Below are 16,446 nucleotides of genomic sequence, written 5' to 3' on the forward strand. Positions count from 1 at the left end.
CTAGATCCCTCTGCACTACAACACTACCCAGAGGTCTATCATTTACTGTGTAGGTCCTCCGTTGTTTGACGTCCCAAAATGCAACACCTCGCACTTCTCTGTATTAAATTCCATCAACCATTCCTCCGCCCACCTGGCCTGTGGATCCAGATCCTGCTGCAATCGTTCACAACCATCTTCACTATCTGCAAAACCACTAACTTTTGTAAAATCAGCAAACTTGCTAATCTTGCCCTTTATGTTCTCAACCAAATCATTGATGTAGATGACTAACAGTAACGGGCCCAGCACCGAACCACTAGTCACAGGCATCCCGTCTGAGAAGCAACCTTCCACCATCACCCTCTGCTTCCTCCCACGGAGCCAATTTTCTATCCATTCGGCTATTTCTCTTTGGATCCCATGCAATCTAACCTTCCAGAGCAGCCTATCATGCGGAACCTTGTCAAATGCCTTACTGAAGTCCACGTACACAACATTTACAGCTCTGCCCTGATCAACCTTTTTGGTCACGTCTTCAAAAAAATCAATCCGATTTGTGAGACACAACCTCCCACGTACAAAACCATGCTGACTGTCCCTAATCAGCCCTTGCCCATCCAAACGCCTGTATATCCTATCCCTCAGAATACTCTCCAGAAACTTACCAACTAGATTCTCTCGCTCCATTGATGATGCCTGACCCGCTGAGTTTCTCTAGCATTTTTGTTTACCTTCAATTTTTCCAGCATCTGTAGTTCTTTCTTAAACATATCAACTACAGATGTTAAGCTCACCGGCCTATAGTTCACAGCATTTTCCCTGCAGCCCTTCTTGAAAAGAGGTACAACATTTGCCACCCTCCAGTCTTCTGGCACCTCTCCTGTATTTAAGGACGACTCGTAAATTTCAACCAGGGCTCCTGCAGTTTCCTCTATAGTTACCCACAATGTCCTCAAATATATCAGATCAGGCCCTGGAGATTTGTCTTCCTTCATACACAACAGTACCTTCAGTACTTCAACAGTAACCCTAACTGCTCTCAAGACACTTCCAGTGACTGTTCCAATTTCCTCCGTCCTACTGTCTTTCTCTTCGGCAAACACAGAGGAGAAATACTCATTTAGAACCTTACCCATCTCCTGTGGCTCCACACAGGTGACCACTTTGATTCCTGAGAGGTCCCACTCTCTCTCTAGTTACCCTTTTCCCCCTTATGTATTTATATAATCTTTTGGGATTGTCCTTAATGCTACCCGCCAGAACTATCTCCTGGCCCCTTTTTGCTCTTCTGATCTTTTTTAGTTTGTTCCTTAGTTCCCGAAACTCCTCCAGGAATGCACTTGATCCCAGCTGCCTATACCTGCCCCATGCATCCTTCTTGTTTTTGACTAACGTCTCAATTTCCCTCGTCAGCCAAGCTTCCTTACGTTTGCCCGCTTTGCCCTTCACTCTAACGGGGACATACACATCCTGAGCTTTCTTTCAGCACACTTTAAAAAACATCCCACTCAGCTGATGTTCTTTTCCCATCAAATAACCTGCTCCAGTCAACATGAGCGAGACCTGCTCTCATACCCTCAAAGTTGGCCTTACCCCAGATGAGCATTTTAACACGTGGACCCTCTCCGTCCCTATCCATAACTATCTTAAACCAAATCGAACTGTGGTCACTGGTCCCAAAAGGCTCCTCCACACACACTTCATTAACTTGCCCTTCCCAATTTCCCAATACTAGATCCAGCGTTACCCTCTCGCATGTGGGGGCCTCTACATACTGCTGGAGAAAACTCTCCTGAACACTTTTCAAGAATTGCACCCCATCTACACGCTATGGTTTTCCCAGTCTATATTGGGAAAGTTAAAATCCCCAACTACAACAACCTTATTTGACCTGCAGCTGTCTGCAATCTCCCAGCACATTTCTATCTAATTCCCGTTGACTATTCTGGGGTCTGTAGTACATTCTCAACAAGGCGATCATCCCTTTCTTGTTCCTCAGCTCCACCCATATAACCTCACTAAACGAACCGTCCGTAATGTCACCTCTGAACACAGCCGTGACATCCTCCTTAACCAACACTGCAACTCTCCACCCTCCTCCTTTTTATCCACCCCTGTCCCTCCTGAAGCTCCTGTACCCCGGATTATTCAGCTGCCCCTCCTTTAACCAGGTTTAAGTGACTGAATCTTTACAGGGGGAGCACTTTGGGGGCTGTGACTACAATTCTATTTGTTTTTAAATAATTATAGAAAAGGAGAAGACTGGTCCAAATACTGAAATCCTAACTTGGGACATGGCTAATTTGGATGGTACTAGATGGGGAGGCTGTTTGCAGGATATGGGTTGTCTGGAAAACAAGAGGCTTTTAAACATGAGATAGAGGGAGTTGTGGGCATGGTCCTGTTAAGGGTGGAGGCTGGCAGGAATGGGGAACTCTGGATAACAAGAGGTACACAACTTCTAAAACATTCCATCCTTCCACAAATCTGTCATTGCATTGTGTTTGTGTATTCATGGCATAATGTAGACTGCCAGTGGCTTGTTTCCCAGCTTCCATATTCATCATAGTTGGCATGTGTAGCAAGCGGTATGTGGGGAGGTGACAAATACATGACGTTCTCTACATTCCCACCTGTATCACATCATTCTCTGCCACTTCATACAACAGCTCGTCATGCATCTGCAAGATGAAGAAGCCCCCACACTCTGGTTGCTGCATCTCTCGTTGTTTCTTCCTTTCAGCCATACCTACAGATAGATGGAAATATCAGTTACTTTCAACATGAAGCCACTCAACTTCCTGAGATCACATTTTTATCAGCCTTCGCACAAGGTGCTGGAGGAATTTGGTGGGTCTGTGGAAGGAAATAGGTGGTGTTTCAGGTTGGGACCCTTTTATCAGGTCTAAAAGGTTTCAGCAGATAATGACAATACAAGAAAATATTCAAATTCATTCTTTTGCACGAACTCTAATATGAATTTTGCAGAATTGTTTGCCCAGAAAATCTCTTTTTGCCAAGAAATGTGAGCAAGAACTAGAGTTGTGAATGGTGCACAGATCATAGTCTAACTCTACAGCATGGAAACAGGTACTTCGGCCCAACTCATTCATGCTGGCCTAATCTCAGCTAACGTCATTTGCCCATATCCCCCAAACATTTCCTATCCATGTACCTGTCGATTATTTTAGGTAGGGCAGGGAAATTCAAATGAATTAATAGATCTATATATAGGAATGTTACAATATTTTGAGATTTTAAAAATCAAGTCTGCAATTTATCCCATCAGATAAAGCATAAAAATAAGTTTAATTTGACACCTAATTCGCTTTGATATCTTCAGTATTAAAAAAACTTGTGGTCATTTTCATACTGAAATTAGCATCTTGTTCCCTATTGCTTTTCCATTGACTTAGCACAAAGTTGTGATCGAGGACAGTCAAAAGCCCATAACTTTCTTAAAAATTAAGAGAACAGAATGAAATTTTCAGTTATTATAGATTGAAGTGTTCTGAAACAAATATGAAACGTCTTACTTGGATGACCTGAAATTAAAGCATATAATTAGTTAAATACCTAATTGTAGATAATTACAAAATTGCCCGTTCTGATGGAAATAGTAATAAACACCCAGACTGCCTTGAAAATTCAAAAATGTGATATTTTCAAGATCAGGGCTTTAATATTATTGTAACGTTAAAATAAATAGTAAATACCCAACAAAAAAATCATATTCATCAGTCATCAAATCAATTAATTTCATCTAAATTCAATTACTAGATCTAACATCTATCCCATTCTTAAAAGGCTAAAAATATATTTTTTTAATAGCCAAATTAAATAGACAATAACACAAAATATAGATGAGTTACATGTTCTTATGACATGATTTTGCAAAAAAAATAATGAATTTGGTTAACTTGAGAGTGGATTGTGATAGATCGGAATGTGGCCGCTGCCCCACGATATCGGCAGGCAAGTCACGGCCTATACCGGGGCCTAAATAACATATTTTGAATCATCAGATTAAAATGAAACCACACCAAAAAGCAAGGTAAGATGTTAAATAAACGATATAACTTTAGTTTTGTCCTGATCTGGAAGTCCTTGATGTTGATTTTGATCCGTGATGTTGAAGGCGTTAGAAGTCACGTTTAACTTCAATCCAGCGATGCAATCGAACAGCAACTTTTTTTTTAAACGGGAACGGAAGCGCAGAATGAAGTTTCTTTATCAACCTGTAAGTCCAAGTAAATACCTCTCCGACGACCAATAACAAACCTGAATTTTAATCCCCCTCGCCCCCAGAATCACACGCACAGGCAGTGGCAGATGTGGAGCGCCGCTGATGGTAGGTTTTGTAACAACGCTCCTGTATAATATGGAGACTGACTCTTTCCCCCCCCCACCCAATATTTGCACATACCCAATCCTGGACTTTCCACTCGTCACTTTGATTCCGGTTTCATGTATCTTGTTGTGTTTTATCACTGTTGGCAGATTAATTTCCCTCCTAGGATAACTATAGTTGTATCGAAAAAAACTGCAGAGGCTGGTTTATACCAAAGATAGAAACAAAGTGCTCTGGTTATTCAAAAGATGAGCAAGTCGGGCCCTGTACTCCAGATCCCCTGAACCCCCCCCCAGACGGATCCCACTTGGTCTAGTATAATATAAAATCATGAATGACCTATTTCTTGTTCCAGAATTTCAGGTGATAATTTTCGATAATTTGCAGCCCCACTTCCGAATAAATACTAAACTGGGAAGGAAGCATGGTTACCAAACAGAATATGAGTGTACTAAATTAAGATTTAATGGTCCTCCTCGCCGTACATCACTACTTCAGTCTGGTAGCTGATTAGAGACCAGGTCATAGCAAAGTCCAGAGAATGTTCATTGCGCCTGAGCGGAGGAGGAGAAAAAAAAGACAAACGGTGGCTCTCACCCAGTCTCCTGTCACCCTGAAGCTTGCGAATCCAGTGACCGTGCGACTTGGCAGCAGAAGGGAAGCCTTCCTCCAGTCGCCTCTGGATATTAACAGTGGCTACTTTTACCAGATCGGCCGCTGATCCTTGCACAGTGGTGTTAACTGCTTGTCGCTGAGCCTGTTGGGCCACAATAATCAAAGTAACGTATAAGATGTGTCGGAAGGAACTGCAGTTGCTGCTTTATGCTGAAGATAAACACAATCTGGAGTAAGTCAGCGGGTCAAGCAGCATCTCTGGAGAAAAGGAATAGGAGATGTTTCTGGTCGGAAAAGAAGGGCTCTGTCCCGAAACGTCACCTATCCTTCTCGCAGAGATTCCTCCTGACCCACTGAGTTACTCCAGCATTTTATTGTACAAGACGTTGGTGAGGCTGCATTTGGTCTCAGTTTTGGTCACCTTGCTATAGGAAGAATGTCTTAAACAGGAAAGAATGCAGAGAAGATTTATGAGGATGTTGCCAGGACCTGAGGGCATGAGCAACAAGGAGAAGATGGGCAGGCTAGGACTTTATTCCTTGGAGCACAGGAGGCTGAGGTGAACCTATAGAGGGGTATAATTATGAGGGGAGTAGATAAGGCAAATGCACAGAGTCTTGTTCCAACGGTAGGGGAACATGAACCAGAGGATTCAGTAGGAACATGAGGAGCAACATTTTCACACAGTGTGTATGTGGAACGACCTACCAGAAGAGGTCACTGAGGCAGGTACTATAAACAATATTTAAAAGTCACTTGGTTACATGAGTAGGAAAATTGAGAGGGATATGGGCCAAATGTGGGAAATGGGACTATCTTAGATGGGGCACCTTGGCCGGCATGGATGAGTTGGGCCGAAGGGCCTGTTTCCGTGCTGTATGACTCTATGATTGTAAAAGATTAGATTGTCATAAAGACCTGGCAGCAATAAAAAACCTTGTTCATGTGAAGCTCTCAGTGTACATGGAGTAATTATAAATACAACAGTCTGCAAAACAGCAGAATGGTACAAGATTGCAGTGCCATCCAAAGACTGCTGAAAGGCTTTTGGTGAGTACATCACATCACTGCTCCAGAAAATATTCTTGTAACGTACAAGGCTAAAATCTAAATAAACTGCTTGACATTATATTGAAGCAAATGTTTGGTTTTAATTATGAAATACTTTATGCTCACACAAAATTAAGCAAATTTCGGTTTATTATTGCACCTATACCAAGGTAGAGTGAAACCCTTTGTTTTGTGTGCTACCCAAACAGATCCGATAATGCTAAACATAAATACAATCAAGGGCAACAGATGGAGATACAGAGTGCCTGTCAATGACTGTCAATTTCAGACCTGGAGCTTTAGTTATCAAATGAAGATCTATATATGGTTGTGGTTTATATAGGAAAACCAATTGATTTTTACTAAGATAAGACACAGAATGCTGGAGTATCTCAGCAGGACAGGCAGCATCTCTGGAGAGAAGGAATAGGTAACGTTTTTGGTCGAGACCCTTCTTCAGTGGTTAGGGATAAGGGAAACGACAGATGAAGCATAATGAATGAAAGATATGGAAAAAAGTAACGATTATAAAGAAAACAGGCCATTGTAGCTGTTTGAGGGGTGAAAATGAGAAGATAGTGCGATGGGGTGGGGGAGGGATAGAGAGAGAGGGAATGCCGGGGTTACCTAATGAGAGATCAATATTCATACCACTGGGCTGTAAGCTGCCCAAGCGAAATATGAGCTGCTGATCCAGATCTGGGTAACCATGCTTGATGAGTAGTTCAGTGTATGAGCTGATCCTTAGCTTTATATGGTTGAAGCCACACTCGTCTATTGCTCCACTCCAACCAACCATGCCAACTCCTTGCAGCTGTTACATTCAACACTCACTCTGCAATCATCGGAGCCTTGTAACATCTGAGAAAAGTGTTCAAGTCTGCTTGGTCAATGTTCACAACATCTCTCAAAATGTTTGCATAATGCTTAGGGAGCACTACACAGCCATTGGCCACTCTGTAAACAAGGTCAGTTGCTGTATTGATTGAGTTTGGTTCAACATAGTGAGCTTCACTCTGCCCACGATCTTTACTCCAGTTGCACATATAAACCATATAACAATTACAGCACGGAAACAGGCCATCTCGGCCCTACAAGTCCGTGCCGAACAATATTTTCCCTTAGTCCCACCTGCCTGCACTCATACCATAACCCTCCATTCCCTTCTCATCCATATGCCTATCCAATTTATTTTTAAATGACATTTGGAGTTGAAGTGATGGGGAATCATCCAATTACTGAGCAGGAAACGGGGAAAAGATAAACAACATCTATATCAGAAAAACTATATAGAACAGGATTCAAATTTTTTCTTTCAATATTTATAAAGCAAACCATGTACCTATTTATATTGCATTAAAAATATTTTTTATACTGAGCAGTATTTATTCCAATGTGAAATAAACAAAGGAGTTGTCATGAAAATCCAGCCAACTGACTCACCAAAACGCACTATACATAACCCAGTGAAGTACACTTTGTTTAAGAATCTACAATTTGAAAATGTGAGATGAACCTGGTGCGATGTGCCGGCCAGCATCTTTGCCGTACCACCCATGATCAGACCTTGTTGGTACAATCTAGACAAGGTTTATCCATATAGTTACAAAGTCAGACTCAACAAACAGATACTTACGTGAGCTTTGGCATGAGGATTCTGATCTTTGATTGCTGGAAGGTATCGTTTCCTGCCAAGGATTGTTTGGACAAATCCATTATTCTCACAGTTTTTTACTGTTGCCCGCAGAAATGTCTGAATTCCTGCAGAAAATTATTATTTTTTAAATGCTAACTCATTTAAAAAGGTTTTTCTATACAGTTCCTGCTGCGTAATTGTTAACTGCATGGCGTAAGAGAGTGCAGCGGTTTCAACTTGACCGAAGGATCAAGTTATGCAGCCTCAATTTAATTCAATTCAACTTTATTATCATTGCACAGATACAAGTATGGGTACAACGAAATGCAGTTTAGCGTCTGTTCGTAGTAATAGTGCAAAATAGAAATAAAAATACAGAATAACAAACAATGTGGACGGAGAGACTGGAGAAATCTATCGGCAGGACTTCGAGTTCAGCAATGTGATAGTAGCTGTTCCTCATCCTACTTGTACGAGACCTGGAAACAAGCCTGTGAGTCCAACTTGATCATGCCGACCAATTTGATCTGCCATTACCACTTCCACTAGCTGCTTCTTCCTAATACCCACTATTCTCTGCATGAATGTTCTGGCCTGGTTTAACTTCTTAAAATGCATCTCTTTGCACTTGTCCAAATTAAATTATACCTGTCAATTCTTGGCATATTTTCAGTTACATAGAAACAGAGAAAATAGGTGCAGGGGGAGGCCATTCGGCCCTTCAAGCCAGCACCGCCATTCACTGTGATCATGGCTGATCGTCCCCTATCAATAACCTGTGCCTGCCTTCTCCCCATATCCCTTGATTCCACTAGCCCCTAGAGCTCTATCTAACTCTCTTAAATCCATCCAGTGGCTTGGCCTCCACTGCCCTCTGGCAGGGAATTTCACAAATTCACAGCTCTCTGGGTGAAAACGTTTTTTCTCACCACAGTCTTAAATGGCCTCCCCTTTATTCTAAGACTGTGGCCCCTGGTTCTGGACTCACCCAACATTGGGAACATTTTTCCTGCATCTAGCTTGTCCAGTCCTTTTATAATTTTATGTTTCTATAAGATGCCCCCTCATCCTTCTAAACTCCAGTGAATACAAGCCTAATCTTTTCAATCTTTCCTCATATGACAGTCCCGCCATCCCAGGGATCAACCTCGTGAACCTACTCTGCACTGCCTCAATCACAAGGATGTCCTTCCTCAAATTCGGAGACCAAAACTGGACACAATACTCCAGATGTGGTCTCATCAGAGCCCTATACAACTGCAGAAGAACCTCTTTACTCCTATACTGAAATCCTCTTGTTATGACGTCCAACATTCCATTAGCTTTCTTCACTGCCTGTTGTACCTGCACAGCAACTTTCAGTGACCGGTGTACAAGGACACCCAGGTCTCGCTGTACCTCCCCCTTACCTAACCTAACCCCATTGAGATAATAATCTGACCCCATATTTTTGCTGCCAAAGTGGATAACCTCACATTTATCTATATTATACTGCATCTGCCACGCATCTGCCCACTCACTCAACCTGTCCAGGTCACCCTGCAACCTCCTAACATCCTTTTCACAGTTCAAACTGCCACCCAGCTTTGTGTCATCCGCAAACTTGCTAGAGTTGCTCCCAATTCCCTCTTCCAAATCATTAATATATATGGTAAACAGTTGCGGCCCCAACACCGAGCCTTACGGCACTCCACTCGCCACTGCCTGCCATTCTGAAAAGGACCCGTTCACTCCTACTTTTTGCTTCCTGTCTGCCAACCAATTTTCTATCCATGTCAACACTCTACTCCCAATACCATGTCCTCTAATTTTAGTCACCAGTCTCCCGTGCGGGACCTTATCAAAGGCTTTCTGAAAGTCTAGATACACTACATCCACTGGCTCCCCTTCATCCATTTTACTTGTCCCATCCTCAAAACATTCCAGAAGATTAGTCAGGCATGATTTCCCTTTCATAAATCCATGTTGACTTGGACTAATCCTTTTACTGCTATCCAAATGCCCAATTATTAACTCTTTAATAATTGACTCCAGCATCTTTCCCACCACTGAAGTCAGGCTAACTGGTCTGTAATTCTCCGTTTTTTCTCTCGCTTCTTTCTTGAAAAGTGGGATAAAGTTAGCTATCCTCCAATCCGCAGGAACTGATCCTGAATCGATCGAACATTGGAAAATAATCACCAATGCGTCCACTATTTCCAGAGCCACCTCCATGAGGACCCTGGGATGCAGACCATCAGGTCCAGGGGATTTATCATTCTTCAGTCCCATTAGCCTACCCAATACTTTTTCTCGCCTAATGAAAATTTCTTTCAGTTCTTCTACCCCCTTAGATCCTCTGTCCTCCAGTACATCTGGGAGATTGTTTGTGTCTTCCTTAGTGAAGACAGATCCGAAGTACCTGTTCAACTCTTCTGCCATTTCCTTGTTACCCATAATAATTTCACACATGTCTGCCTTCAAGGGATCCACATTTGACCTTGCTACTCTTTTTCCCTTAACATATCTAAAGAAGCTTTTACTGTCCTTCTTTATATTCCTGGACAGCTTCCCTTCGTACTTCATCTTTTCAGCCCGTATTGCCCGTTTTGTTTCCTTCTGTTGTCCTATGAAAGTTTCCCAATCCTCTGGCTTCCGGCTACACGTTGCTGTGTTATACATCTTTTCTTTTAGTTTTATTCTATCCCTAACTTCTCTTGTCAGCCACGGTTGCCTCCTACTCCCCTTAGAATCTTTCTTCCTTTTTGGAATGAAATGATCCTGTGTCTTCCGGATTATGCCCAGAAATTCCTGCCATTGCTGTTCCACCGTCATTCCTGCTAGGATGCCTTTCCAGTCTACCTTGGCCAGCTCCTCTCACATGTCTTCATAGTCCCCTTTGTTCAACTGCATCACTGACACTTTCGATTTAACGTTCTCCTTCTCAAATTGCAGATTAAAACTCATCATATTATGTTCAACTCTTGATCCAGACCTATTGTAATTTTAGACCATCTTCTATACTGTCCACCACCCCGCCCAGTTTGGTATCCTTTGCAAATTTACTAATCATTACACCCAAATTTATATCCAGATCATTTATATCTGACCAACATTAGCAGACCCAGCACCGATCCCTGCACACTACAGGTCAAGGTCTCCCATCTGAAACACATCGCTCCATTATTATCCCATCCCCTCCCACAAAGACTGCTTAGTATCCAACCTGGACCAACCCACCATGTGGGACCTTGTCAAATACCTCTTTAATGTCCACATGGACAACGTCTACTGCCTGCCCTTGTCAATTTGCTTAGTCACCTCTTCTAAAAACATCTCCTGCGCTCCAAGGAATAAAGTCCTAGCCTGCCCAACCTCTCCATGTAGCATCTCTTCTGAGTGAAAAGGTTCTCCCTCAGGTTCCCGTCTCACCTTCAAACTACGCCCTCTGGTCTTTGATACCCGGCCTCATGTTTGCTGAAACTTGGTATGCAGTGCTTTTTCATTGACAAAAAAGGTGCCAGTGTGCACGATTAAAAAACACGTGTCACGTGGCCAAAATGAAATAATGACTTTTAACTTTGAGTTGCTGTATCAGCACATACCGTCACAAAAAAAGCACTGCAATTATTGGTCCACCACCTATTTTCCGGCACCCTTGGTTCCAGCAGCTTTCTGCATTATCCGTTTTGCCGTCCAGAGGTCACAGCCTCTGAGAAGAGTCGAACGATACTAGAACAGTCTTCCTAGGCCACCAAAGTCGAGCTCGGATGTCGGCTCTGGGAACAGATCTGCCTCAGTTCCAGAGCCTCACCCGGCTTAGGCGCCACATTTTTGGAGGGGCATCCGGGAGAGGAATACAAGTGTGCTCTTGTCAGTTTGTCCGAATTAAGGGATGTGCTGGATCACCAGTTGCCGGAAAATTGGTATGTGATGATAAAATCTGTATCTCATAGTAATGGGCAGTGGGCAGGTGCTATAGACCTGCACGGGAAGGTAGACGCTCCTGCCCCCACGAGTCTCGGGGCAGATGGGGCTCGCAGCCTGGGAAGGCAGTCCATCTAGAAGAGGGAAAACTCTGATTTAAAACCTCCACTGCCTTGTGGTCATATCCAGTCATAGAAAAGGCTCAATAGACAATAGGTGCAGGAGTAGGCCATTTGGCCCTTCGAGCCAGCACCGCCATTCAATGTGATCATGGCTGATCATCCCCAATCAGTACCCCGTTCCTGCCTTCTCCCCATATCTCCTGACTCCACTATTTTTAAGAGCCCTATCTAGCTCTCTCTTGAAAGCATCCAGAGAACCGGCCTCCACCGCCCTCTGAGGCAGAGAATTCCACAGACTCACCACTCTCTGTGAGAAAAAGTGTTTCCTCGTCTCTGTTCTAAATGGCTTCCTCCTTATTCTTAAACTGTGTGTGTGTGTGTGGCCCCTGGTTCTGGACTCCCCCAACATCGGGAACATGTTTCCTGCCTCTAGCCTGTCCAAGCCCTTAACAAACTTATATGTTTCAATGAGATACCCCCCTCATCCTTCTAAACTCCAAAGTGTACAAGCTCAGCTGCTCCATTGTCTCAGCATAAGACAGTCCCGCCATCCCGGGAATTAACCTTGTAAACCTACGCTGCACTCCCTCAATAGCAAGAATGTCCTTCCTCAAATTAGGAGTAAACCTCAAGAAATGGTTCTCCCTCAGGCTCCTGGAGTAAACCTCAAGGAAATCCGGAGTCAGAGCCCCTAAGGCAGTTCGTCGTTGTCTACAACCTCACTCTGGCAGCTCCTGCAACGGCGCTGGTGCCAAACTGTAACGGCCCTGTTGTTCCTTTGGATCGATCAGCGACGTGGAGGGGGACGAGCTGCATGGGAAACAGCCTGTCCTCCATATGACATCGCCCAGGCTAGGATGCATCATCACCCATGGTCAGTCATGACCGAGAGGGCCCTACTACTAGTAATGGGGAGCTTTCCCGCTGTTCATTCTTTTACTTAAACAGAAATCTCTTTATTTCACTGGTGAGAGAATTAGCAGTGATTCCTTTACCTTTGTAGCGAGATTTGAATGCTTCAAGGTAACGACTTGCTTCATTCTCATCCAGGTCCATTTGCTCACCAAGAGATTTAGCTCCAATCCCATAAATGATCCCATAACAGATCTACAGGAAGGAAGCAACACATTACTGCTCTCTGATCTCCAATGTGGGAATGCAAAATAAAAAGCTTACACAGATTGACAACATCTTGAATAAAATTGATGTCAACACATGCAAAAAATAATTGTCTGTAAATTGTTGATTCTACAAGTTAGGAATTAGTTTTCATAAAAAAGTCAATATTAATCACAATTTAACCTGTGAGTCTGCGCTGGCTCTTTCAAAGAGCAATCCTTTTAGTCAGATAGATGCCAAGAGGTTTGTGTTGTCAACTGCAGAATCTAGAAGGAGAGGGCACGGTCTCAGAGTGAGGGATCAGAAATTGCGATTGAGATGAATGGACATTTCACTATTCTGAGGGTTGTACATCTGCACAACGTTACTGCACAGAACTGTAAATTCACATTCATTCTAGAACGATAGATTTGTAGGCAGTGGGTTGAGAGGCATAACAGCCGAGCTGATCATAGATCATAGACCAGTAACAATGACACAGCATGTTTCTCCTGTTACTGTTTACGTTGTGGCTGATCACATCGCTTCGTATCCAGCCCACATTGTGTTGCATTGTTCAGATCACAGACATTGTGGGCCGAAGGGCCTGTCCTTGTGCTGTACTGTTCTATATAACCAATATGTTGTGAGCATACACGTCCGTGAACTCACATTCCTTTGTGCTCGGCCCCTGCGTCACATTGTGTCCAATTTATTATGAGCACTCATTTTGTGTCGAGTTCTGCTACGAGTCTTCCTTTGTTATGTCCTTTGCGATGGTTCAGGTTGGTATCCACATTTAGACTTTGAGGACCACAACCACAAACGTTGTCTGTCCATTCCCTCCACAAATGCTGCCTGGTCCACTGAGTTACTCCAGCACTTTTGTGTCTCGCTTGATTCCACCGTCTGCAGTTTCTTGAGTCCAATAAACTAACTGACTTAATTATAGAATATTTAGCAAGCATTCGTGGTTTATATTATCAAAAGTCAGCTGCAAAATTATGACCTTGATATTAATTGAAACAGGAGGTATATATTTAAGAAAAGGTTATATCGATTTATTTTCCACTAGTATCAAGTAATCAGTGTGAAGAACTGAAGCCCGGACCTGAAACATCACCTATCCATGTTCTCCAGAGAGTTCTCCTGACCTGCTGAGTTACTCCAGCATTGTATGTCTTTTAATGTAAATAGCTTGATGTGGTAAAAGACACACAGTGTTGCGGGTCTAAGGACCTGTTCCTGTGTTGTACGTTTCAATTATGTATTGTCAGGTAATGTAAGTGGATAAAGTGTCAGTACTGCCAGCATTTTCATGTGCTCAAAGGGACTCAAACTCATTTATCTATCTATACATAACTAAAACTCTAATCTTGTTATCTACCGGTTTGATGGTTTTTCTATTTGCGCCAAAACGGATCAAGATGGCGCTACGATTTTTCACCCGTTCACTGACCGTTCTCCTGCGCTGTGAGTGCACCGGGTTTCGTTCGGATCGGTTGACTGTCGTAAAACTTAGCGAGGTTTAAAAATTTTAAAAACCACGCATGCGCAGATCGATCTCTTCTGCTGCAAGTCAGCGCCGCGCGGGTTAGTCTCTTCCCCTGTCACTCCTCGGGGAGGTCCGCCCCTTTCTGCGCCATCGCGTCTTACTGGAGGGTGGCCGGCAGAGGTTTCCAACCGCACTTTCGGAGGGACCCGAAGCAGCCAAGCCCAGCCCCGCCCCAAGCAGCAGCCCCCATGCAGCCCCCGCCCCAAGCAGCAGCCCCCCCGCCCCAAGCAGCCAAGCCCCGCCCCAAGCAGCCAAGCCCCGCCCCAAGCAGCCAAGCCCGGCCCCATGCAGCAGCCCAGCGTGGGAGACCCAGCCCAGCCGGGAGTCAGAGATGTCGCCAAACTGAAAGCGGAGACTCTGATCCCGGCAGAGGAGAACGACCAGCGACCAGGTCTCGCTGTGAGTCCCCATCGCACCGCAAATTCCAGCCACTACCCCTCTGGTGCCCCTCGCAGGCTCCTCCCCCCCTCCCCCAACAATGACCCCCTCACCATTCTCTTCCCCTGTCTTTTCTCCAAGCTCACCCCCCCCCCCACCACACCCCCCTCTCACACCTCACAACTCCCCCCCGCCCCCCACCCCCACGCCCCCCGCCCCCCCACACCCCCCCTCTCCCACATACACACCCGTCCCACACACCCCCACAACCCCCCCCCCCTCCCTCCAAACCACCCTCTCCCCCCCCCCTTCCTACATCTCCCCGTCCACACACGCCCTCCCCTCCCACACCACACCCCACTTCCCTTCCCCCCCCTCCTCCCCTCCTACACATGAAGAGGAGGGGGAGGGAGTGCTTGGGGAGGAGGGGAAATGAGCCGCATCTGCGCAGTTAGTGGCTATGGGTGAGTGGTGGAATATTGCGTTGGGGGAACGGGTGAGTGGTGGAATGGGTTGTGTTGGGGGACCAGGCGTACCGTGTGACTGGGACCCAACGGGTCCCACTTAGTCTAGTTCCAGTTTAACATTTTTAAAGAAAATGTACCCTCTTGCTATCATTTGAGAGTGAAATGATGCATGTTGCACTGTGTTGTATCTTGATTTTCACCTGAGATAGACACAAAGTGCTGGAGTAACTCAGCCGGTCAGGCAGCACCTCTGGAGACAAAGGATGGGTGGATGAAAGTAAGGTGTGGGATGGGGGGGGCTGAAGAGCTGGAGGCGAGATAAGACCATGACCAATCAAGGCTGGTGCCTGTAGAGGGAAGATGTGATCTCAAGAGGGAAACAATGAGAACTGTGGAACTGGTAAAATGACTAGGAGGGAGGAAGGGGAGAGAGGAATGTAAATAGAAGTTACTTACAGTGTGGGAATGGGAAGCGGGGTTAAAATGGTTGGCAGCCGGGAGATCCCGTAGGCCTAGGTGGACTGAGCCTAACTCTCTGAGTTACTCCAGCACTTTGTGTATCTTTGGTATAAACCAGCATCTGCAGTTCTTTGTTTCTGAAATGTTGATTTTCACCTGACCTGCTTGGCCTGTTGTCGCAGTCTGTCGCTGACTGAAGCTGGCTCCACCATTCTCCACTCCGCAGCGATGTTCTTAAACACATCTTCCCCGCTGTTCAGGATCTCAATAAGGCCTTTGTCCTTGGAGAGATGAGCCAGGATTCGTAGCTCCAACTGGGAGTAATCTGCTGCCACGATCAGGCCACCTTCAAGCAAACATGAATAATTCAGGAGATCGACACATAAAGCTGGAGTAACTCAGGGCAACATCTCGGGGAAAAAGGAAGAGGTGACGTTTCAGGTCGAGACCCGTTTTCAGGTTGAGAGTTGGGGGAAAGGGAAACGAGAGATATAGACAGTGAAATAGAGAGATATAGAACAAACTAGACTAGTGGGACCCGTTGGGTCCCAGCATCACACGGGAGGGCTGGTCACCAACGCAATATTCCACCTCCACCAATTCCAATACTGCTCGCCAGTGGGGGAAGGGGGGGGGCTGTCTGTTGCGCAAGTCTGGGTGTTGCGGGCTGAAGGTACTGGTTTCCAGAGGGCTAGTATAGACATTGTGGGCCGTATGGATGCTTGGGCAGGCATCCAACTGTTGCAACGATTTTAAAAGTCAAGCCAAGGCAAACAATTGGGCTGCAGCCACCCGACAACCAAAGTTCATCTTGTGAACACAAACTT

At 44.8% G+C, this 16,446-nt stretch overlaps 1 protein-coding gene across 1 annotated transcript in view; it reads right to left on the bottom strand.

The window, feature by feature from the left end:
• The window catches only part of polq (polymerase (DNA directed), theta), an 85,855-nt gene that overhangs the window by 2,852 nt on the left and 66,557 nt on the right, over positions 1-16,446 (bottom strand). Inside the window, exons 28-32 of the mRNA XM_055644283.1 lie at positions 15,781-15,965; positions 12,658-12,769; positions 7,635-7,759; positions 4,931-5,090; positions 2,616-2,731 (exon numbers count right to left, since the gene is read on the bottom strand). Coding sequence (XP_055500258.1) covers positions 2,616-2,731; positions 4,931-5,090; positions 7,635-7,759; positions 12,658-12,769; positions 15,781-15,965 — 698 coding nt within the window. The remainder of the gene's footprint in view (positions 1-2,615; positions 2,732-4,930; positions 5,091-7,634; positions 7,760-12,657; positions 12,770-15,780; positions 15,966-16,446) is intronic.

The sequence above is a fragment of the Leucoraja erinacea genome, chromosome 13, assembly GCF_028641065.1.
Source record: "Leucoraja erinacea ecotype New England chromosome 13, Leri_hhj_1, whole genome shotgun sequence".
NCBI classification, from domain to species: Eukaryota; Metazoa; Chordata; class Chondrichthyes; order Rajiformes; family Rajidae; genus Leucoraja; species Leucoraja erinaceus.